This window comes from Mchenga conophoros, linkage group LG10 (genome assembly GCF_057382185.1).
Source record: "Mchenga conophoros isolate Kocher_MC1m ecotype Shallow Benthic linkage group LG10, M_conophoros_male_GT1.1, whole genome shotgun sequence".
Classification (NCBI taxonomy): domain Eukaryota; kingdom Metazoa; phylum Chordata; class Actinopteri; order Cichliformes; family Cichlidae; genus Mchenga; species Mchenga conophoros.
Window position 1 is genome coordinate 16466218 of NC_140535.1, and position 25349 is coordinate 16491566.

Here is a 25349-nt window from a genome sequence, read left to right on the forward strand (position 1 = left end):
AACCCTTACTTACAAAGATGCATCGGTTAGCTAAATGTATAGCTAGTAGCAAATATTAAAATATAAAACAGCTGGATATAAAGAAACACCTAGCCATTTTAAAATCTTAAAACAAATAAAGGGTTGTTTGAACTGCATCCTAACCCTATTTAACCGCTTGAATATTCGTTCTTTATAAGTAAACGATCCATCTGTAGGTTTAGCTAAGATATACTCACCAACCATGTTACTGGGTACACCTTGCTAGTACCAGGTTGTACTCCCTCTTGAGTTCAGAACTGTCTTAATTTTTCATAAAGGTGCTGGAAATATTCCTCATGCACAAATATTTACTACACCACTTCCCAACAGCTTACTATCCCAGACTGTTGTTGCCATATCACATGGTCCATAATAATACCGGTATAAATTCCTCTGTGGCATAAAAGTACTATATCGTGATATCATTGCTATAGCAACACCATGGGTTTACATTAATGCTTGGCAGTAAAACACAGGTGTCAGTCTCTGATGGCATTTTAGTACCTAAAGAGGGAGCGACTTCAACAACCTCCAACAAAGCACAGTCAGAACCCTGTTCTCGCTAAAGGTGGAAGCAACAAAGTCGTTTCACCGCTTGAGGCAAAAACACTGTCGAGTACAACCAGGTTGCAAAGGATGAGATACTAGCAGCTGGTGATGTGTGACCCAAAAGTAATCAAATGGCTCAACCAAGCATCACAAGCTGCGCTCCATACGACAGGAAGAGCAAACGGTGGATGGAAATTACTGATGGAGTTACATGGTGGAAAAGCAGGGCTGTATGCAGCTGGTTAAAAAAAACCTCAACCCAAGATAACACATTTCAGGTAGAAAATATATTTCTGCGTTATTATCTGTGACAGTATGGTGCAGCTCCTGACGAGTTACAAGCTTAAGTTTGTCTAGTTATTGTTAAACTAAAGTGTTAAATTTCCAGGGAAAATGCTGCCTAGGCTACCTTTTTACTTAAGCGTGACTTGTACCATCGTATGCTGTGCTGGCTGCACCTTATTTCAGTGGATTCACACTTCAGTCTGTCATCAGAGACAGTGGCTCATTGGAAAACATGGATGGAAAAACGCCCTTTATTTACTTACACGTACAAATGCTGCTGCCTGAAAGGTGCAAGCATCCATAAAAAGTTCCTTCAGTATTTTTTCTATATTGTCACAAACATCATTATTACAAATGTTTTTTGAAATATCTTGATAAAATTTTGTGGGTATATCACCCACCCCTACTGTTGTTTGGGCCATTCGAGTACACCGAACTCACTGTCACGGTCAAGAAACCTCTTTGAGATGATTTCAGTTTTGTGATGTGGAGCATTATCCTGCTGGAAGCAGTCATCAGAGGATGGGTACCCTGTGGTCATGAAGGGGTGGACATGGCCACTAACAACACGCAGTTAGGCTGTGGCACTGAGGGACCCAAGGTGTGCCAAGAAACTACCCCTCCACACCATTAGACCACCAGTCTGAACTGCTGATACAAGGCAGCATGGATCCCATCATCTGAATATGGCAGCAGAAATTAAAACACATACATTTTTTAAATCTTGTCCCTTAGTTGTCTGTTTATAACTAACAGTGTGGTTTCCTGCCGTGGTACCTCGTCTGCTTCGGGGTTCAGTGTGTTGCACATTCCAAATGTTCTTCTGCATACCTCGGCTGTAACGAGTCGTTCTTTGAGTTATTGCTGCCTTCCTTTCAGCTTGAAGCGGTCTGGTCATTTTCCTCAGACCTTTGGTATCAACAAGGTATTTTTGCCCAGAGAACTGTTGCTCACTGGATATTTTTGTCTTTTAGAGCCATTCTCTGTAAACCCTAGAGATGATTGTGGGAAATAATCTCAGTTATTAGTTCATCTTAGTTATTCAGTACATTTAAATACATTTAAATAAACCCAAACGATTTAACTGTGAAAGCAACAGCCTGACAGTAGCTAATATAACAATATTTGAATACTCCTCTACATCAGTACTGAGGAGACAGCAGGGGATTGTGGTCTAAAAGTTTACATTGATTAAGTGGATTAAATACATGATTAAAAATACTCGACTAATTCCACATAAAACTGTACTGCAGCATGAAAGTATAATTAAATTCCAACAACTTTTATTTGATCAGGTGGGTCAGCAAAGAACAAATTCTTATTTACGGCAATGGCCTGGCACAATCTCCTGCAAAGTCAACAGAAATGCTGTAGAGCAGCGAGGAGTGACAACTTTTCCAGTGATCAGATTTAATACGAAACAGAGTGGAAGCGCTCTGCCGAGCAATGTGCCTCCGAAATCACAATGCGTACACAGGTGAAAAATAATCTTAGCTGGCTGCTCGGTGGATTTGCTCAGAAATATTGGGCCATTTTGAGCAAACTGTCTGGGAGTCATCTCGGGGAGGAAATCTGGCAGCTGAAGCGGAGGGAGAGTGGCATAGGAGTGACAATCTCCAGCCTAAACTTCCATCTTCAGATAAGTGCTGTTGTGGAAAAATCAAACCAATGCTGCAGATCAAAAACGAAGACTAATGGAAAATGAAATTAGACAGCGGTTTCCAAAAACTGAAGGGTGGAATGATAAAGCAGCTCTGGGGCTTTCATGAGGGATACTTGGGGGGGGGGGTTGCTCAAAGCAAACTTATTTATCCGAGATTTCTGTGAGATAGGATAATCATTCAAATATGGGTATAACGTGTTTTTTTCAGAAGCTCAAATCCAGAACATTTCAGACTCAACTGTTTTAAATTTGACGTAGATTTAAAAAAAATCAGTTTTCTGAGTCCTGCAGTGTTGTGGGAGTGCACTTAGCTGGACTAAACCGTTCCCAATACACATTTAATGTGTGTACTCTCAGATTTTCTGAGAGTTTTACTCCTCCAGACAGGGTGAAACCATTTCAAATCACCTCCCTTCCCCCTTTCCTTTAAATCCACATGTACCTGTCCCTCTGGGTAGCCCCCCACCCACTGCGACCATGCACGCACACACACGTTCTCCACACTCGAATGCACGCAGGAATGCGAGGGGAATGACACAATCCACCAAATGCTAAAAACTTGCTCGGCCTGGTCTACTCAGTGCCCGACAGCAGCCCTAATGAATGGCCATTCAGATACACAGACAAAGCTGAGGCTGGATTTGTACTATGCAGCAGGGTCAGGGGTCACTCAAAGCACTGACAGAAGTAGAAACCACATGAATGCTTATCTCTCTCTTTCAAGCACTGAATCACTCCCAACACTGGGATTCATGCAAACCAAAATGCACCGTGGGGCTGAAAATAAACCATAACAACAGTTACTCATCTTTTTCTTTAAAAAAATAAAAATAAAAAAATCTGTACTTGCGCAGGTCTATACTTTGTGGTCCACACCAGAACAATAGAACAAGAGGAATGAGTCAGTAACACAGAGATAATCAAAGCACATTAATCAATGAGCCTAAATGCTTTTGGAAGCCCTGGCAGCTTAGCTTGTTTATTGTAGCTTTGGAGATGGGAGAAGAAGAAGAAGGGGGAGAAAAGTGTGTGTGAGAGTTTAAGCTTATGCTGTGCCATAAGCTGTTCTCAGCCCAAGGCACAGGAGAAGAAAAGAACATCTCTTCATGATTAAAAGGGCTGAGGACCAGGAAAGGAAACATAGAAGAGGACAAGCTTTGAGCCCTCAGGGGTAAAGGCTCTCTGGAGGAACAGAAAGCAAGAGGAAAAGCTGCGAGAAAGCAAAGCTGGGGACTCATTTGAGTCCTTGCGTTCTCTTGTTTCCATCTCATTATTAAAAACGGGCCAACTGGATAGATGAGGAGGGCTGACACAAAGGAGACAAAGAAAAATCCTATTAGACATTTTACTTACATGATCTTAGGCAACACATTATTTAACCAAAGATTAAAACGAGACAACCAAGAAACATTTATTTAGTTCACATTGAGTAGCACTGGAATAAAAAAGCTCAAAGACATCCAGAAGCATCAGTGCGCCTTTTGACAAAAGTGTAGCTGCTTTGTTGCGTGCTCATTTTTTCTTTGAATCTGGGACGGGAGCGAACAGGGTCACTGGGACAGCCTGCCTTACGACCGGAGACAGGTAAACCATGTGGGTTATCACTTCAGGTCAGATATGGACCTCCTACGACATCCTTTTATTTAAACCGTTTCCATGCTTCGCTTGCAGTGAAAAATGAGCGTGGCTATCTACAAAGCCCTTCTGACATGTTAAACAGCTGAGAAATGATGGTAAATATTCATATTTACCTATATACACGGTGGATAAACATTATCCCTTATTCAGAGTTGCCATTATTGAGATCTTCAGTATGAAGCCTACAAAGGAACGTGTTGGTCTGCTGTTTGTCACTGGGTAAGTGTAAGGTCATAACCAGCATCACATTTCAGGTTTGCGTTGCATATTTCAAATGACTGTTATGCACTCTGGGACTTTAAAAACTCTCTCAACCCTAAAAAGTTTAGAAGAAGCGATTCAGTGCACCTGAGCCATTTCTGTATGTTTTAGTAGCCCAGGTGTATCCTGAAGCACTGCTATCTAGGGTAAAATACACATGTCAAAAATTCTGGTCTCATCCTTCAACATTTGCAACATCTTTGAGCAATATTTCAACATTTTGAACTCCAGTCAGTTAAATGTTTATTTCACAAGATACTGATGACTTCAAGCTGTTTCTGCGGAGCTGTGGGGGAAAAGTAGAAAGCAATTTGCAGATCTTACTGCTAGCTGTGCATCCAGTTTCCACATTCTGGGTCTTTTTTTTAACCCTTTATTTTACCAAGACAGTGAAGAGACAGATTTTTAAAAAGACCAGGGGGAAGACATTAAGTAAATGGCCTCAGTGCAGGCCTAAACCCTGACCTCCCCATCAGCCTTTCAGCATATGGGTTACCCACTCAATCCGGTGAGCTGACCACTGCCTATTAGCATCCTTTCCCATGTTCAATTTTATTTTGTAGCACTGGAGAAAAGGAAAAAAACATTTTAACCCAGAATTTTCAGCAGACACCACAATATCATCTAAATAAGTAAAAATGGTCTTTTCATGCTTTTTAATGCCAGAATATTGTCAGTAAAGACACGCCTTTGAAGCAAAACGCAGACGTTTATGGTTACAAGCCGCGTAATGGACAGACCAGACTGCATGAAATCATTCTGCATTACACTCCAAATGATATCAGCCAACGTTTCCGGGTTTAGCCTGATAAGGAATCTTTACCCATAGAGTTTTCAGTGCTGTAGATACTATGTTAGCGACATCAGTGTGTTAGCTAAAGTAGCATGGAAGTAACTTAAACTGCTTGTAAACAGATATTCTACAAATATTTAGTGAACGGAGTATTTGATGGTATATGAGTGATGTGACATTTATTTTACACCCACTGAAGACAAACTGAGCAAAGCCTTTGGACTACTTGTTAATGTTGCTACATTGTGGTGGCAGAGGATATCTTACAGGGGAGGCACCCATGTATCCATAGAGTCCAGGCTTTGTTCCATCATATGTCCTTGCCTCCAGCTGTAGGTAGTGCACAACAATCAGTCAGCAAATCCTGGCAGGTCCTGGATAAGATTGAAAAGTGCAAACTTGTATGTGCCAAGAGATTTGTTTGCCTTCATATGGACAAAGTATGCAAAGATACGCTCCTGGAGCACAGGCACTTTCTGCTGGAAGTTCAACTCTTCTGCGTTTGCAAACAGTAAGTATTGTGAGCAGGTCATGAGTGAAAGCAACAGATACAGCGAGCTGCTAACTGTATATTTGTACGAGAGGCAGTTTTCTGAGAAACGCAAAAACACTGCGTTGAGCAGACTGGCTCAGTTGGTAGCCGTGCTTTGTTTCCTCTTCCAAAATTTTAGGGAATCGTTTTAGTGCAAGTGCAGAAATGTTTTACTGACATTACATCCGGCAAAGTGAGAGGTGCTGCCCTGCTAATAAGACAACAGCTCTGAGAATCACTAGTTTTGCAGAGCGAAACTGCCGGTGAAACCAACCAAAGTGGCTACAAGCTAGAGTGTTAATTTAAGGTCATGTATTGTGTTTCGTGCTTTTTGTTAGGAACCTCTTTTTGCATCGCTTCAGAGCAAAAGCAGACACATTTTACTCAGTTACCCTTTAAGGTGCATTCAAATGAGACAGAACTGAATCACTTGTGAAAGGCTTCTGCTTTATAAAAATGGCATTTTAGTTCACAAAGACAAATGAATGGCACTGGAAAATGGAGAATACAGAATAAGATAATTAAAAATGTATCCGTTATAATCAAGAAAAAACAAGTTTGAGGCCAGACTGCGTCCTTGGCTATTATCTATAAAGAAAACCAATTCTACAGTTTTCGTGGTCTCTCAGTCCACTTGGTCTTTGTTCAGCTCGACTATAATAAAACTGAGCTGCCAGCAGAAAGACCAGCGTTAGAAATAACCAACCACACTCCACGAGAAACACGTGGAGTTACTGAAGATTACGATTCACTCTGAAATGACAAAAGTGCTGATATGTCTCTGTGCCTTTCTTCTCACATGTTGCTGAGCTGGCAAAGTGAGAGCCAGACTTGAGGAAGATCAGGAGTCTGATTAGAGCAAGTACAGCGCTCTCCAAAGTCTGCATTACACATCACACCTGAGTAAAGAGGAGGTAATACTGAAATCAAATGGGGGAGAAAGAACAACAAAATGTAAAATCTCACATTAAAATGTTCACGTTTTGATGTGAAAGGTGTCTCTGAAGTAACGTAGTCGGCATCGAGAGCGGTTCCCATTCATAATTACAACAATACGAAAACTAAAAATCTTGGCATTTCTTCTCGTCTTTTTTGTCTCCTTTGGTGAATGATCAAAGTGACATTTTGGGACAACAAACCAGTTTGGGTTTTTTTGTTTTGTTTTTTTGTAATGACATGACAATACAGAACTGTGTAAACTCTGGTCCGCTGTTCCTCTTTGCTCACCACATGTACTGAGTCCAAATCTTGGGTGGATGTAAAAGCACAAACTGCAAAAAACAAACAAAAGAACAAAAAAATAAAGAAGCAGTCAGTCCGCACAGCTTCATCACCTGGTCCCTCTGTGTGGCAGAGACCTGCCAATCTCTGCACAACAGTTCACACCATAGTTTTTTCTCCCTATTTTTTCTGGTCACGAATAAAGTCGCCAATCCCTTTTACGAGTCCGTGTTCAAAGTGGCTCACAGAAAGAGGATCCAGAGTGCTCTCAGTACTTGGCAGCACCTGTGTGCTGGTGTCATGTCCAGAATAAGAGGCAGGTCAGCTAGAAGGTCACAGTTGCAGTGCTCTTGTTTTGAAAGGTCATTGTCTGGATGCTGGAAAGGATTTTCCTCTGATGCCCAGCCAAAGTCACACCCATGTGCAGCAGATCCCTACAGAATTAAAAAACAAAAAAAAAACAAAAAACTAATTAGAGACAAATTTTCCTAAACAAATTTTTACTTGGATAAAATAAGTGAGCAGGAAAAAAAATGGGAATATGAACTAACTGTGTGGTGATTGGGGCCAGCTGGTCCACTGAGTTGAAGCCAGCCTGAAGGAAACTGTCTTCATAACGCTCCATCTTGATGGCCCTAAGCCAATCCCCCACCGAAGCACACGGCGGGAGAGCTAAAGGTGCGCGCTGGTCCAGCAGGGGGTAGGACGGCCTAGGGGACAGGATCCAGAAACAAAGGAATAACTTACATTCACCGTCACCAAAACCTCAGTGAGAAGCTTATACATGTCCTGCAGCAACATTCCAGGTGACAAGTCGAACTGAGTGACTGACAGGGACAAACAATGGGATTTGTCAGAGGTGGAGTGTCCTCAGCTGTATATAACTAGCCGACAGGCAGAATGTTGAGACAGGGAAATGGGAACAGCAAGTGGCTGACAGGTCACAGCAGGACACCGAGGTGGTGCACAAGATTGGGCAGCAGGAGGCTAATGCCTGCCCTGTCACTGTCAGGGCTTTAAATGGACACTAAGAATAAGACATTGTGAAGACATGCTTGATTTTTGCTGTGTGACATTTTTCGCGGACTACATAAAAACAGGAAATTCCTGAACAATTAATGCAATACTTTTGTTAAACATCTTGAATTAAAAGCTTCACTTTAATCGCATTTTGTTTGTTTAGGTTTAAAATCCACCGTGGTGGTCCAAAACCTCACTGATCCAACTGTAAAAACACATCAGCACTCTCACCCTGCTCCTTCTTGAGCCACTATTTTCAGCGACGCAGGATTGCGGATGAGTTTGTCCAAAGCGCTAACGAGCTCCGCAAAGCGAGGGCGCGCCGACCGGTCCTTCTGCCAGCAGTCCAACATCAGTTGGTGCAGGTGGGTGGGGCAGTCAGGTGGCGGGGGCAGGCGGTAGTCCTGCTCTATGGCATTGATCACCTGACGGAAGCAACCATTAAACATGAGTCTAATGGTCACAGTCAAGATTTAAACACTTCACTGATCACCTAGTTCCAAGTGTTTTGAAATGACTGGAAAAACTCGGCTAACAAAACCTGAAAAGTCCTTCCAAAAATCTAAAAAACAGCCCAGCAAGGCTTTTCTTGCTTCAACTTACATCCTGGTTGCTCATGTCCCAGTACGGTCTTTCTCCAAAAGACATGACCTCCCACATGACGATGCCGTAGCTCCACACATCTGAGGCTGAGGTAAACTTTCTGAAGGCTATTGCCTCCGGTGCTGTCCAGCGGATTGGGATCTTACCTCCCTACACAGAAAGGTAAACAGTGAGTGATGCAGAAACTTCACGTAAACATGGTCCAGCAGGGAGCTGGGGAGGAAACTGAAGGTAGGTAAAATCCTAAGTTAAAGTTAAAAATGTTTTATGATCAACATAATATTTCAAGAGATGAAAAGCATGTGGATAAATAAAACTCTGCTATTCATTTATGCATTTATTTAAATCTTAAAAATCTAACTGACAACTAATTGTAGTGCAGAAATCACACTGATAACCACTATTGTTGATAATCAGTGTCCTGATGTCTGTGCTAGAGATTAAAATTAACACATTGGGATCATTTCTATGGTTTCCATCCTACTAGACTACTTTGTATGAAATGAATGACAGGCTTTTCTCCTTAAGCATTAACTGAGGATGGCTGTTGTCTCACCAGAGAGCTGGTGTAGGTCGGGTCAGAGGAGTTCTCCTGAAGGAAGCGTGACAAGCCAAAGTCAGACACCTTGCACACCAGGTTGCTGTTGATCAGGATGTTGCGGGCAGCCAGGTCTCGGTGGACGTAGCTCATCTCTGCCAGGTACTTCATGCCAGAAGCAATGCCACGCAGCATACCAACCAGCTGGATGGGTGTGAACTGGCTGTCGTTCAGCTACGGAGAGGACAGAACCAGTTCAGTCTGAGAATGAGCGGCACTACGGTGTGTTTCAGTGTTTTGAGAGAAGCGTGCTTTGGCGTTGGTTTGTCCGACTCATACTGACCCGTAGAAAAGAGTCCAGAGCGCCGTTCTCCATATACTCTGTCAGGATCATGACTGGACAGCTGGCTGTAATGATTCCCTCCAGATGGATAATGTTGGGGTGCTGGAACTGTCCCATGATGGACGCCTCAGACAGGAAGTCCCGTCTCTGTTTGTCGGTGTAGCCACCCTTTAGAGTTTTAATTGCAACGTAGTTTTCCTTTTTTCCTGGTATCTTCAGCCGTCCTCGACACACCTCCCCAAACTCGCCTGCAGCACACAGACACGTAAACACACTATTATGGCCGTTTTTTCCTCCCCAGCATGAGTTTACCTCATTATGAAGACAACTGTTACATTTAACAAACGCAACGCTTGCTCGCAGCTAGCAGTGCCCTTTGGTTTGAATGAGGGCCACCAATATCGGGAACATATTTATCAGTTAATTGTGTTTTTTCTGCAGCCAAATTGAATTTTGAGTGATAAAGAAGAAACAGGGCAATGGTTTTAAATGTCACTGAATCTATTTAATTTAGTAATTAGGTATTTTTTAATAAGGTTATTTTGAGAGAGAACAATATGCTAAAAATAAAAACAACACATCACAACAAAACGCAACCTGTGCAGTCTGCAAGTCCTCAGAAAGAATGGACCAGGGCAAAGTTTACAGATTTATTAATCACAGGAAAAGCATACTGATGGGCTTACCAGCACCAATGACCTCCTCAATCTTGACAAAGGAAACATCGATTTCCTTGGCAAATTCTCTCACTGCCTCATTAGGGTCTTCGTAGGTGAAAGGGTCGATATAAACCTTGACCCCTTTGAGAGGGGAGACAAACAGAAGCGTGGGAGCAGGAATGTTACAGAACCATGAGCGACAGAGAGACCGGTCACATTAAAAATGATTTCCCCGACGTGAATGAATTGTAAATCAGAGCTGTGGTTCAGCGTGCATGTCCTTGATGTGTTACCTTGGCCAATGAGGTACTGGCTGTTTTTGTCACTCAGCTCCGGATCCTTTATTCGGCTGTGCCGGCTGCAGGTACAAAGAGATCAGTATAAATGAAACAAGATTAGGATTGCAGCGCACTTATCTGAGGAATTGATGTTTTATTTCACTTTTTTTTGGACAAGTGTTCCTAATGCTTTATCAACCCAATGTAATGCACATCAACCAACTGTTCAGATGCAATAAGAACAGCACAGCACATAACAGAGCTATCACGGGTCAGAGGTCACTTCAGCCACATGCACTCTTAAAAATACATCATAACTGTTATGGTTTGAGAAGCCAACACCGCCTTGTTGTGGACAGTTTTGTCCGTGCTGTAAACACGCAATACACAGTGACTTGTGGTGGTGCTGAATACCTGAGACAACCCATATGGTTCTGCTCTTTGACGCAAGCGGCTCCATTATAATTCTGCTGGAGCAAACTCATCCCTACAGTACAGTAACAACCCTGTAGCTACTGGATCGCTGCCTTCCTCCATTTCTCTCTTCCACCTCAGAAGCCTAAAATAGCAATAATGCACCACCCTCAGTTAGTGGCAGATCTGGGCCTCACTCACTGGTTTGTGTGTGTGTGTGTGTGTGTGTGTGTGTGTGTGTGTGTGTGTGTGTGTGTGTGTGTGTGTGTGTGTGTGTCACAAGGTCACAGCTATTGTTCTGTCCTGTGGAAACAGGGTTGGGACGCCTGCATCCTGTCTTTCCCTGCCCTCTACCTCTATCGTCATCCTTCTCACACACAAATGCACGCACCTTCTCCCTCTCTTTTTCCCCGTGATGCCATCCGACATTATTTACTCAAACAATGAAGCCTAAGGAAAATGTTCTAATGAGCAGGATAGCTTTTAGCTGTGTAAGCAAAAGAAATCATGAGCCTTGCTTTGTGTCTGAACTGCTTCACAGAGGGGGAAGAAAAAAAAAGAAAAGGTGTGGGTAACAGAGTGCAAAACCACCGTTGATAAGATATGATTTGTATAAACAAAAGAACAAAGCAGTGCAAAACTGTAAAATTGGGGTCACGTTTGTTATTGGTTTTTGATTTCTATCCTTTTCGCTCCATTTCCTGTTATTCCGCGAGCTTCTTTCACTTGCAAATCTATCTTGTTTTCCTGTGCCCATTTCCCTTCCTCCCGTTCTCACCGTATGCAGTAGGCGGCCACAAAGACGAAAGTGACAAGCAGCAGCATCCCGACAGCGATAAAGATGCCAGGTACCAAGAACTCGGAGCCAGAGTCACGTCCTGGGAGAGACGGCAAACAAAAGAGAGAGACGAGAAAATAGCAGACAGAAAGTGAGAGAGTTAGAGCAACACAACGACAGAAGCCATGACAGGAGGTTTACATAGGTAGTAAAGAAAGGTGGGGGTGGGGGGCAGGAATTTAGGTTATTAAAGAGAGTCAACAAAGATGCAGATGATAAATTCATAAAAGAAACTGTGCAGAGATTGATTATGCAGGGATAAATGACTGTCACACCCCCACTGGAAATTACTTTTTTAAATAAGAAAAAAGAGTAATGTGTGTGTGGCTCCTCTTCAAGAGAAAACAAGACCTCTTCTTACCATCGGGCAGCGTGCGGAAAATGGTTGGTGGACTAAAACTGCCGTAGCCGGCCTGGGTACGCGCCCGGACCTGCACTTCATACTGACTAGCCCGGCGGAGGTCTGTCAGTACAGCCTGGTTTCTGTTACTCTGTATGGAGTGGCACTGATCTTCGCTACGCTGCTCCTTCTAAAAGCAAAAAAAGAATGAGTCCAAGGCAATAGTGAAAGAAGAACAGATGATGATGTCAAGCTAGTTAATTAGTCAAACTGTCCTGAACTGAACACTAACTTCAATTACATCAGATAATAATAAAAAAAAACATTACAAATATGTTACTAATATCTTAATTGTTAAAGTGTATACTGCACAATTTAGAGAGCTTCTTCACAGATCCACATGGTCTAAGCCGCGTGCCGTGACCCTTTAACTACATCTGCACTGAGAGTGCTTTCTTCTCATGAGCCTGTTAAAAAAAAAAATAGATCATCTATCTGAAGGGAAAGTTCGGGGATGTCATCAGGGAGCTCTTACCTTCTCACAGTAGCGCAGCTCATACTGCAGGATGGTGTAGTGTGGCTGAGTCGGGGCCGACCAGTGTAGAGTCAGACTGCTCTCTGTGGAGTCGCTCTTCCGAATCACAGACACCAGTGGCGGCACTGCACAGATGGCAGCAGAATTATAAATACAGTGAAATTCGGACTATTTATACCTTTCCACCCATCCTCCTGCAGCTCTTACCGTCATGGCTTGTAGTGATGTTGACACTTTCGCTGGCAGGCTCCTTCTCGCTGAGCTGAGACACCCCGTTAAGTGCCTGAATAGTGAACGTATACGTTGTGTGTGGCAGCAGGCCCCACACCTCTACCCTGTGACCCAGCAGGCCGTCCTTCGCAGGCCGGTAACTGACGCCATCTCCGCAGGGGAGGCACGCTTCCTTTGGTGACCTGCACAGAGAGCACCTGATGGCGTAGCTCAGGTCGTTTCTGCCGCCGCTGTCCAGCGGCTCATTCCAATCCAGAGTGACTGTGGTGAAGTTGACCTTACGGATTATGCCGCGAGGGGCCGAGGGAGTTCCTACAGTGAGAGAAATAGTTAAAATAGCACGCTTTTTCCACATTTAAAAAATACTGCAAACTGGCAGTCATCCAAGTTCCTGTATGCGAACCAATCTGCTTAAAAAAAAAAAGAGCTGAATGAGAAAATTGATGAAACTTTCATGTATGTGCTTACCTATAATGTTTTTACTTATAGGTAATATACACTAAAACAAAATACAACAAATGATGTTGTTAAATTTGATTATGAGTAAATCTCTTGCTGCAGGCAGCATCCACTTAGCTTGACTTAACCATAAAAGCAGGATTCATGGTTGGTCAGACCTGCATGTTGCATGTTCGGGATTTCATAACCCACCGAACATGACTCTCTTTCAGAACTGGAGCATCATGTATACATGACAGAATTACACATTAATCCGATCAAACTCAAATATCGCAAAAATGTCAAACTATTCCGTTCAATCTGGCCTTTTCCTGATCCCAAAGGCAGCATTTTCTAAACCTCTTAAGACCATTTAAACAATATCAATATAGCAGCATCACCTGTTATGATTTTTTTGTTTTTGCTATGATAAAGTACCTTCAGGGAGCACCAGTAGCTGTTCTTCACATATTATCAAGTTATATGGGAAAAAATATTGAATCGTACTTCATGTTTTTTCCCCTGTGGAAAGTTGCCTCGGTGAAATTACAATATATGAAAGTTCTGTGTTGATCTCCGCTGTGCCATTTTGCCACTGTTTTTCTTTTCCATGACCCACACATATTGTTTCTTTATGATTTCTGATATAAGCTGAAGCCATTTTACTCAGCCCGCACATGTACTCACGAAGCAGAACAATGCTCTTGCAGTGGCTTTGCGTCACAGCGGGAGCATATGTGCTGCTGGATTTAACTGGTGCAATTACGTTTGTCTAAAACTGGATGATAATGATCACCGCCTGAAAATTGTAAGAAGATAGCTATTGCCTCAAGCCAAGCATAACTAAACAGCAAGACCACTCAGGCACTGTGAATGAGTTTCTGTTCCTGCCAAGGAGAGAGAGCTTTGTCACTGAGCCTGCAGCTAACTTAAGTGCTAATGGTGTTCTCATTGGAAACCCGAGTGGAGTAACATCACGCTCAATCTGGGCGAGCATGAATTCTGAATTCAGCATTTGGCAACAGGGGATTTTTGGAGGTGACGCATTTTTAAGTCCTGGCAATCACAATGCGCTTAATTAAAAACCACCACCCCTGTCGCAAAAATGTAAAAACGTATACCTATTTTCAGGAGGGAAAAGGTCTGGCGTGAATTTCAGGTGGCTCGGCTGGTTTAAAACTTTGCATACAAATTGAAAATAACGTTACGTGCCGAACTGCTCAGGCAATCTGATACAACAACAGAATACATAATAGAAATTAGCTTCTTAAAGAGATCCATTATTAAGATAAGTCTTTGTAATTAAAGTTATCAGTAAAAAATAAAATTGGTGGGTGTGAATTCCAGTTGGTATTTATATCACACCTGCAGGGGTAACAGCCACAGTCACAGTGTCACATTGTTTCACATCAGCTTTGTGTCCCTTCCGAAAGAGTACACCTAATTAAAGACCCCCCTTCCCATTCACACACACCCAAAATGAGCCTGAATTGAAATTCCTCAATCCGCATGGATGTGTCACTTGAGACCATCAATGCCTACTTCACTTTGGACAGAAAGCCCTACCCTCCCACCCTCACCAACAACCTGTCACAAAGGACATGCATCTCAATGCCCAGCCGTGAGACAAAAGCCACAAAGCAGCTCAGCGGACCCTGGCTAAATGACACCGGAGGGAAAAAAAGAAGTAGCATCAGAGGTGTCAGAGGAAGACAAAAAAAGAGAGGAGGAGACAGTAAAGAGTGTTGCTTAGCACCTCCATATTTGCATGTGGATTAAGCACTGTTTTACTTACTAGTGCACGGTGTGTCAGGAGTGTCTGATTCGGCACGTAGGTACCCAGGGCGACATTCACACATTGACGCCCCCCTGTTGGTGGCTTGGCTGAATCCTGGGCAGCCTCTGCACTGTCCCTCTATGCCTGACTTAAACTGGCCCACAGGACACGCTGAAGAGGACAAGATGTGAGAACAAATAAAGGCACATTAGCATTAAATACAACAGTACATTGCATAACGCCTTCACTGTGTCCTGTATAGGCCTGGGTCAAACTCAATTTGCAAATAAATCCTTTATTTCGGAGTGCTTAGGTGCCAGATGGTTGCAGATTGACAGACAGAAGCATGTAATGAGGGCTATAAACTGAGACAATCACAGTAATGAGACTGACACTAATAGTCAATTTAGTGGAGGAAAAAAAAAACTGCCTGTGACTGACATGCTGCTTATCATTGAATTTACCTGGCCATATCTGGATAATGAGACCAGACATGTGGCGGTCCTTATGAAAAAACTGTCATTGCTTATTGATTCAAACATTGTTCCAGGTCTCCTTTTGTAAAGCCCAAACCAGCACCGCGGTAAGATGTAAGGACACCGTGAATGGAGTCTGAACTCATGCTGAAAGGATTGGCTGAACAATCAATTAGTCGAGCGATGGAAAAACAATTAAGCACAATTTTGACCAAATCTACAACACCACTCCTGTATTTCTTCGCTTCATATCGCAGTAAACATCACCACGTCTGACGTTTCAGACTAAACAATCAATCGATCAAAGAAAATAAATACACGTAGAAATTAAGAATGACAACAGTCATTAGCTGCAGTCACTACATGGTCTGAAACCGTGCACACCTCAGCTTCTGCTCACCAGCAAAGCCCGATCCAACGCTTGTTCTAACATGTGAATGTGTAATAAGCCGTCACCCTGCTAATACCGCACACAATGGCAGCAAACGTGTTTACTTTCTGCGTTCAGTCTGGGCGGCTGATACGCAGCTGCTGAGCGAGAGAAATACAACAAGAAACTTTCACACCGAGCGGGAGCATCGCTGCAGCGAAAAACTGACACATTTCACAGGGTCAACGCTCTCGCTGATCGTTCCTGACTGACATTTACCGCAAGGAATTTGCCACATGTGAAGAGGCGGCTGTAACCTCGGTGCTTTCGAGCTCCCACAAGATGACACAAATAACACTGTGATTTACAGGAGCCGTCGCTATCGATTACTGTGCAACTTTTCAGTGAATTCAGCTGTAAGATTGTTTAGCACTTGCAGCAGTTCACATTAAGATAAGTCAGTATTCTGGTTCTGGCATTTTTTCCTGAACGAAACAAAGCTTTTGAAATAGAAATGAATCTTGTTTGGAGTAGATTAGGGGCTAGTTCTAACCTATTTAGTTTTTAACCTTTATAATGATGTACTTGTCTAACAATAATAAAGCAATACTGCCACATGAGGGGAAATATACCCCTCCCCCAGAGCAGTATTTATGGTCTTATAGTTCATTTCAGAGACCTGGTTTAAATATTCTAACCATACTTAGATGAAACACTAAATCAACTTGACAGCATTCATAACTTTTATATTTAAATGCTCGTGTTTGCCCCAGAAAATATATGTATAGTCTCTGGCAAATAATGGTATTACAGCAAAATGAATTTTAATTTTAAACCCTGGCGTCGATTTCATTTTTCCGAAATGACCAGCCTCCCAAGCAAATTAACTGTCCGGTCTTTTCTGCGAGGCAATTTCCCTTTATGGCCTTGTGAATGTTTTGCCTTGCAACTCTCTTCTGTGACAGAACGCTGGAAAATGCCACCTCACCAGGAGCAAAATGTCGGAAATTATTTTTTCTGTTATGAAAAATCATTATACCGCCCACGGAGATCAAACTACAGCCTACCTTCAAACACAGACAGATGAAACCAGGCGTTTCCCTGGGAAAATGTGGCATTTCTCCTTTTGTTTCTGTGTTTTTAGTGCTCGCCATTTATCTGTGTCGCTGCGATGCGGCGAGTCTGTGCGCGTGTGAGGGGGTAGTCCATGCGCGAGGCTTGTTAATTGGACTCATTAGGCAGAGCTGCTGCACGGCTCCTGAGAGAATCATCCTGCTTCTTCCTTCTTTTTTTGTCTGCTTTGCTTTGATGTTCTCAAAGTGTTATGATCTTTACCCCGAGCACCACCTCCCCTCCCTCTCGCCCCTCACCTCTGCAGTCCTCCTGCGCTCCTATCTCGGCTGAGCCAGGAGTTGTCGCAGCAGTAAGCCTTTGACCCTGCTCTTCCTTTCAGAGATAAGTGCTGCTCCACCTGACCTCTCTTTCTGTCTCCTCTGTGTCACAGCCATTCCCCTGCCTCATTAACTTCCTCGGTCTCTCATTTCCTCTCAAACACTTCAACCCTCAGTGAACTCCCCGCCACCCTCGCCTTACCATTGTGTTCTTGTTTAGTCTGCCTGCCCTGTTGCCTATATGGGTGTAGTCTATATGCATACATGCACGCATGTCAGTTTTATTTGGCTTAACCTTGCCTCCTTCGTTACCTGTGCATCTCGTGTACCCCTCAGCTGGTTCAAATCCTGGTACGCATGCACATGAGGTTGTTGGCTGGCCCACCCACTGGCCATCCTCCCCGCAGAAGAGCTTAGGCGGCCGAGGACGGGGACCTTGCTGAGCTGCGTGCTCCACACACACACCCTGTGCCTCTTGCACAAGAGTACGCGGTATAGTCTCAGGGAAAGAGGAAAGAGCACTGACCAGGGGAGGACACTTCTTGAAGAAGACCCTGACAGACAGCAGAGCCATGCAGGCACCCTGAGCCTGAAAGGCCAAGTAAAAGCCTCTCTTATTAAGAGGGCCGAGTCTCAAGGTCTTCACGTTCAATTTCTTCTCCCCGTCCTTCCTTAGTAGAAAGTCTGCAGCCACTGTGTCCACCTAAGACAGGGAGAAAGAGAAAAGACCTTATGTAATATCCAGATTCCTGCACGCCTGCATTCCTGTTCAGCCATGAAAAAGATCAAACTGATAGTTTTGCATGTTTAGCCCATTAATTAGAAATTACATATGCTTCATATTACTGAAAATTTTACAAAGCATACCACTGTGATTTTTACATTGATTCACTGCCTTTCTGGCAGCCATTGTTTCCCATTTATTACAGTGTGCTTTGAACCTCAACTTGCAGGGACGAGAAACTTGCTGGAGAGGAAGGCAATTCATCACGGCGAACATTTCATCACTTTTATTTTTCTGTCAAAGTTACATTATTAGGTGGTAATGAAGTTGAGAAGCAGGGACTATTTTGACGCCACTGTTTGGTGTTGTGTTCAAGGACACGGCCAACAACTAAGGTTTGACAATTAGATTGACTGTGCTGCATTCCTAAGCTATGTGTTTGGAAAATGAAACCCAGAAGATAAACATTACGAAAAGATTCAGGCTGTGAAACAGATTGAATGCACTGACAAGGTGGGTTTTAAAGCAGTGCTTGCTCCCAAGAGGCGAGAACATGATTGGAACATTAAAAAAGTCAGACTTTCTTGTAACTTTTTAAAGTGGTCTGAAGAAGGTCTTTTAAAGTTTTTCTTTGGACATGTCTGCTTTTTTACTCATTTTAATCCAGTCCTAATACCTAGACATTTTCAGATAAGTGTTTTAAAGCTACTTCACACTAACAAAGGAATAAAAAAATAACAGTTTAACAGGCATAAAGTATTATTTTTGCACCAACAAGGTGATTCACAAAGAGCTGTAAACCAAAAAACTTGGCATAACTTGGAGTGCAGTGTGTCCTAAAAGACAAATGAGAAAAAATGGCATGTGGAGGACACAAGAATAAGTCGCAGACCTAAAAACCAAACAGATGGGCACTATATGATATTCATGTCCTTAAGAAATAGCAAAAAGTCCAGCAAAGACCTGACACAGGACCTGGCAGATGCATCTGGCCAAGTGAAGCCTCATCAGAAAGGCCATTCTTAAGAAACGGAAGTGGCAAGAAAATGTTGCGGTATGCTAAATTACACAATAACTGGACTTACAGAGTGATGGATCGAGATTTTGACATTTTTGGTTTAAACCTTTATCAATATGTGCAGAGAAGTTCAGGAGAGAGCTACAGCACTGAGTGTCGACAGCCATCTGTCAAACACGATGGAGGATCTGTCATAGTTTGCCAGTGGAGATCTTGTCAAAATTGATGGAATCATGAACACAGAAAAGTACCATCAGATTATGATGCACAATGCAGCTATAATCTGCTTGGCATCGGCTTCATTTTTCAGCACGACAGTGATTCCAAAAACACTGGCAATGCAGTAAAATCATACTTGAATGAAAAACACACACACACACAGTGGAACACTATCAGTCATGGATTGGTCTCACCAGAGCACCGATCTCAACACTAATGAAGCAAGTTTTGGATCATTTTTACAGAAAATGGGGAAAAAAAGGCAGCCAACATCTGAAGAAGAGTTTTGAATGTCCTTCGAGAGGCCTGGAAAACTATTCTTGCAGACATTTAGAGAACTTGCAGGCAAGCTTGTCTAAGAGAGTTCAGGCTGTGTTGAAGAATGAAGATGGTCACACCAAATATTGAGTTTCAAGCTATTCAGACAAACTCTGTTTATATACCATGTTTGTTTGCAGACATTTCAGTCAATCGCCACACCATTTACCCTATATGCTTCATATATCCTATATAAAGAAGAAGTGAGAGTTGGTACTTTTTCACAGTACTGCATGCTGTACACACATGCGCCTTATGAGGCTTCAAAAACAGTTGTTTGTCAGCGAAAACAAGAACATGGTGAGATTATAAATAATTCTGCAAAAGTGAAAGGCAAGAATACTTATTGTTAATGGTTTCATCATTTAAGTTTTTTTCCCAACAATGACTTGGACATCATGCACAGCTTTTTTTATCCAGTTTATGAGGGTATTTGTGAGTCATCAAATTCAATGCAACAGACTTTCACTGGTAGCAATACACACAGCTATTCAATAACTTATTTTTCTCAGGTCCTCACTGCTTGGCAACCTTCAGATTTGGAGCTTCGAGTTCCCTCATTGCGACAGAACTTTTTTTTCCCATTGATTTGCTTCTTCTTTTTTTTTTTTTTAAGAGTACAATTTCAGACACGACCATTTCAGGCAGTTTTTACCCTATTTTTCTTGATATACAGCACTTGTTTATACTTTTGGGTAAAGCAAAGCAAATTAGAGCCACCACAGTGGAATCAATCGATTAATTGTGGAAATAATAGGCAGACTGATCGATAATCAAGATAAGCCCTGCAGTTTATTACGCTGTCAAATATAAAAATGTTCCTGCTGAGCAAGACATAATAATACAACAGTCTTAGAAGCCGAGTGGCAATACCACGAGAATTCAATTCAATTGATTTTCTCAAACAATTAAACAACGAATTAGCTCCTATAATATTTATCAGACTAGCCAACAGAAAAGAAACCTGCATTATTTTTTATAATGTAATGTAATGGGTACCTTGATGTAGGGGTTCTCCATCCAGGGTGGGTTCGTAGCAGTGGCTTCGTTGGAGTCTGCCTCATAGTAGTAGAGGTTGAAGGTCTCCTTACAGCTACGGTGGTGTGTGCTCCTGGAAGAGCACTCCATCATGGTGAATCGCAGTTCCACGTACACCTGAGACGCTCCCCGTCGCTGGATGTAGCCACTGCGCAGCCAGTGGCTGGACGAACTGTCCGTTTGGCAAATCTGATTGATCCTTACGCTGTTGTTCTCCTCATCTAAACCGCTTACTTCCTCCCACTGAGAGCAGAGAGAACAAAGGGCTGTCAGATTGACCCAGATAACTTGTGAGCACAGAGTAGATTTACTTCACCTATAAAGACTTTCACTGGGGTATTTATATATTTATATAATTGGTCACATCAAAAATCCTATTCATCATAATAATGTTACAATCTTTTGTTGGCCTTCTGCACCTGTCAGAGGCCCGTGGGACAGATCTGGCCCACTGTGGATTTTAATCCAGCCCGAATTTGAATCTGGGTTGTTAAATCATTCCTCCCACTGAGCTCCAGCACAGCCAGTGGGAATACAAGTCTCACTTGTCAAACAAAGCACACTTCTGCAAACAGCATCGAGACAGACAAAGCTTTCACCTTTCAAACACATTTATAGCCTAAAACACAAGAATAAAGAGGGGATATCGCAAATATGAGTGAAGTAAAAAAAAACTGCACAGAAATCTACATTTGTTGGGCAGCCAAATGCAACAGAAAAATGCTTTAATGTTTGACTTCTGAGTCAACAGCAAAATGTTCACCATCACTATGTTCCCAAGAGCGGGAAACAAGCAAGAAATTAACATACTCGGGGCAGAATTTAGCAGATTTGCTGAACTTGAGGCTCAGAAATTCGGTTATGTAAATATGTAAATCTTTAAAAATCCATTTTCAGATGATGTGTTGAATGAGGCAGAATTGTGGTGTGAATGAATTACAGTGCAGCAGAGCACCGAGAGCCAGGTTTGAGACGCTGGAAAGAAGAATTTCCCTTCTAATCCCAAAAAAAATAAATACCGTGGACTTTGGCAGCACATGTGTCTGTGAACAAAATGTTTTCTGTGATGAAGATGCACCGAATCTGTGAGGACTCATCTGGATTTGACAAAAACCATTCAAAGAGAAGTGTGACTTGAAGGCAAATGAGAGAATGAGCTACAAGTACACAGACAAAGTGCAGTTACATAAATGGGACTTTTAAAAAAAAGCATATAGTGTTACTTTTAAAAAAGTAATCTAATACTTTTTACAAGATATAGATTACCTCCTGAAAAAAATAATTACATTTCTTTGGCAGCAAGTCACACCTTCTGTATTTAATAGTACTGAAGTCTCAACATCACAGTGGATGACATTTACGACATACATCCGGCACTGATGACATTTCAACAAATCTTTTACAATCATTGATTTTGCCTTGTTGTTTAGAGCCATTTTCACGCATGAACTGAACTTTACTAGACACGTAGAGAGCAAATGTCTAACGCAGTCAGGTTGGACAATAAATGTTCTTTGATTTGCCAGCTATTTAGCATAAAGTGTGTGTTCATGTCTAACTGCACCTATGAGAATGATCCAGGTAAACCTCTGGTGGAGTCGCAGTCAGTAGGTAGCACACATGGCCAATCCAACTTAGACGAATACTATACATATACAAACACTGGCAATTTCATTAGGCACATGTCTTCATGAGGTATCTAGTCAGCCAATTAAATGTCTGTATTTAAGCATCTAGACATAGGCAAGACAACCTGCTGGAGTTCAAAACAAGCATCAGAATGAGGAAGAAAAGTGATTCGAGTGACTTTGAATGTTGCATGGCTGTTCTTGTCAGATGGATTGGATTTTTCCCACACCTCTATTCAACTGCTCGTTAATGCAAATATGTAATCATCCAGTGTAATGATGGCATCTTTATGCATTTAGGTATGTAGACGTGGTCCAGAGAACCTGCTGAAGTTCAAAGTGAGCAGAAGGTGATGTAAGTGACTTTGAATGTGGTAAGGTTGTTGCTGCCAGATGGGCTGGTCTGAGTATTTTAGAAACTGCTGTTCAACAAATCTGTGCCACTCTGCATCTATGCCACGCGTTCAAGTCAGTCACGAAGGTGTAAGGGGTCCAACCTGGTAACTAATGAATTGGCCACTGAATGCATCTGATGCTGGCTAATGCAGACTGTAAAAACCTAATAAATCATCAATGTTAAACCTAAACTAAAACCTGTCCTGCTTATCCATGCTGTTTGGCTTTAACATTTTACTTTATTTCTGACTGTTTGTGGACTTCACCTTGAAGTATTTTATTACTCTAACTGGACAACAAACGATCATAATTATTACTTCACTTTTTTCACCTTACTCCTTGTACTGACTTTTGGTTTTCATCGTTCTTACGTACATTTTCGTTTTACAGCATCTTTATAGTTTGGTGATACACACTCTGAAGGAGCTTGTGCTTTGTGCAGTGCATTGTGCTCCTGCTTGGAATGAAATGTAGTATAAAAATAAAGCTTTGCGTACACTTAATATGTGAGAAAGAGCAAGTGATTCATGAATAAGATTGTGAGTCGTTTCAGGACAGTCAAGTTTTAAATGGATGCACAACTAATCAAAAAGTTCAAAAACTGGGAGCCATGATCTCTGCACAAAGAGCGCAATGGCACTACCTTCAAATGTGCGCGTCTGTGTGATGGAGGCCCATAGATGTGTGTTAATATGCAACAGGGTCTAACTGTGACAGATTTAGTCGGAAGCACATCCCAGTTTCATTAAAACAATTGTCACACTCGCATCATTACACCAAAAGGTTTAATATGAATATTAGCTTTATTTGGCTTCCTCATGAATTATTAATGCAACAGTGACATTCAAGTATTTTTGAAATTGAGAAGCCAGAAATTTTTATCTGACTGGGTTTTAAGTTGCCACAAATATCTCCTACAAGGGTATCATAATCCTTTAATCCTAAAAATAAAGAATAATACAGTATCCCTTTTATGTCTGCACTTTTGAAGCAGACAGCTCGTGGCATCTCCCCACCGCTGCTTGTCATCATTGACTAAATCACGGTTTTATACTCTTTTGTGCCAAGGTAATGCTTAAAAACACAAGCCCGGCCACTCTTCTGACAACACAGAGCTTTTGATAAACTGCTTCAAATGATAAATGCTGTGCAGGCTATTTAGAGACAGTCTGCCTGCTTCAGCCTTGCATCTTAATCAAAAGCACAGACACATTTGTTGAGTATTTCAGTCCAGCACCAGAAATCCTCCTACCGCCATCACTGGGACCATTTTCCTTCCAAGGCAATCGGCAAGTTGAGCAGTTCTGGTCACAGACGCTGCTGGCAGAAATACCTTAGCAACCACTACTCAGCTGATCAAATTACAAATATGTCTTTTTCTGGCTGCAGGACCAAAAATTGCGAGCAGCCTGTGACTTCGACTCCAAGATTGATGAGATCTATCAAAGCATCTGCTTTCAATACACTTTAAATCCCACATTCACTCTGGTGTTTCTTTTACTCTGTCAGTTACCTGCCATATAAGGAAATCTTTTATAGCCAAAGTAACAAAGGAACAGCTGGAGGCCAAAAATCCCCAGTCACCACTAGGCTCTGTGGCAGGAATACAGATAACACAGTGAAGCTGAGGTTACATACCTGTGGCTTGGCATGGGAGAAGACGGTCCATTTGAGATCTGAAGTCTCTGTCTTAGTGTTCATCAGGACCTCTGCAGAAGAGATAAAAAAAATATATCACCACTCACAGCAGGAAATGTAAAAACGACACGTATAAGGCTCATTTACATTCAGAAAACACACAATCGAATCTAAAAATCACAGAGAGAACATATTTTGAGTCCCAAGCGCTCTGCAAAGTATCAGCTATGGCTTATGCTGGGATTAGTATAGAAGATGAGGTTTCACCAGTCAATTACATCCACAGAAACATTCCCACTACTCTAAAATTGTCTTTCCTCTCATGTTTGTTTTTATTCCCCCCATCTCCCCCCAGTTCCCAGCGACACGCCACGCCTGCGGTCGAACTGAACCTGCTCAAAAAAAAGGAGTCTGTCCAGGGAGAGCAGGGACAAGTAGAACAGCAGAATCGAACAGACTTACACAGATACGCACACGCGCGCATGCACAGGCGTGTGCACAGGCACACCAAGATTTAAGCCCTTCCAGTCACAATCTGTGATTACAATAGAATTGATTTTTTGTAATCTTTTGAGGGTTAGGCTGCCAGCTCACAAACAATCTGAGGACTTCTGCTATGATTCAGTAACCCAATAAAATCCGAGACCTGAACTGCGTGCAACTGGAAGCACAGTTTAGTTTGGGTGCAGGGACTTCTTTTGATGTGAGGACATCTTTTTTTTCCCCCCTCCCCCCTTTAGCTGCATTAGCAGGCTCCGAGTCATATTTACACTGATGGGATGCGGTTTCTGTCACAGAGTGGCTTTTAGTGCCCTACCTGTTCCCCACAGAAGCTCATCCCAAAAGGGTTGCGCAGTTTGGTTTTACGAATAAACAGATTTAATGTGGCTACAAACCAAGGAGCGCTTCCATGAAAATGGATGCTGGAGGAAATAGGGGTTTCAGCAGGAGGTTTATCATTGGGGTTAGTAAGGTGCTTTGTTGAATTAGGCTTCCAATATAAGGCTCGGCAGTTAAGTCAGCATGCCATAACGCCGCAGTACACCCTCTGCACACACAGACAAATACAACGCTTCATCTGCCCCAGATCTCCACTTTTTGTGCTTTATTTTTTCCCCCACGTTTCGATTTTTGCACTCAAACGTTTTCCCATTAG

The 25349-nt window shown here is 42.4% G+C and overlaps 1 protein-coding gene across 1 annotated transcript in view; it reads right to left on the reverse strand.

Moving 5' to 3' along the window:
• Nucleotides 1-6168: 6168 nt before the first annotated feature.
• The window catches only part of ephb4a (eph receptor B4a), a 41142-nt gene continuing 21961 nt past the window's right edge, over nt 6169-25349 (reverse strand). The window contains exons 2-17 of the mRNA XM_085288881.1: nt 24194-24264; nt 20493-20774; nt 17527-17917; nt 14996-15148; nt 12739-13074; nt 12532-12656; nt 12018-12186; nt 11597-11696; nt 10420-10484; nt 10154-10267; nt 9468-9715; nt 9143-9358; nt 8587-8736; nt 8215-8408; nt 7515-7673; nt 6169-7397 (exon numbers count right to left, since the gene is read on the reverse strand). Of these exons, the coding sequence (XP_085145007.1) occupies nt 7289-7397; nt 7515-7673; nt 8215-8408; nt 8587-8736; nt 9143-9358; nt 9468-9715; nt 10154-10267; nt 10420-10484; nt 11597-11696; nt 12018-12186; nt 12532-12656; nt 12739-13074; nt 14996-15148; nt 17527-17917; nt 20493-20774; nt 24194-24264 (2882 nt within the window). The 3' untranslated portion in view covers nt 6169-7288. The remainder of the gene's footprint in view (nt 7398-7514; nt 7674-8214; nt 8409-8586; nt 8737-9142; nt 9359-9467; nt 9716-10153; nt 10268-10419; nt 10485-11596; nt 11697-12017; nt 12187-12531; nt 12657-12738; nt 13075-14995; nt 15149-17526; nt 17918-20492; nt 20775-24193; nt 24265-25349) is intronic.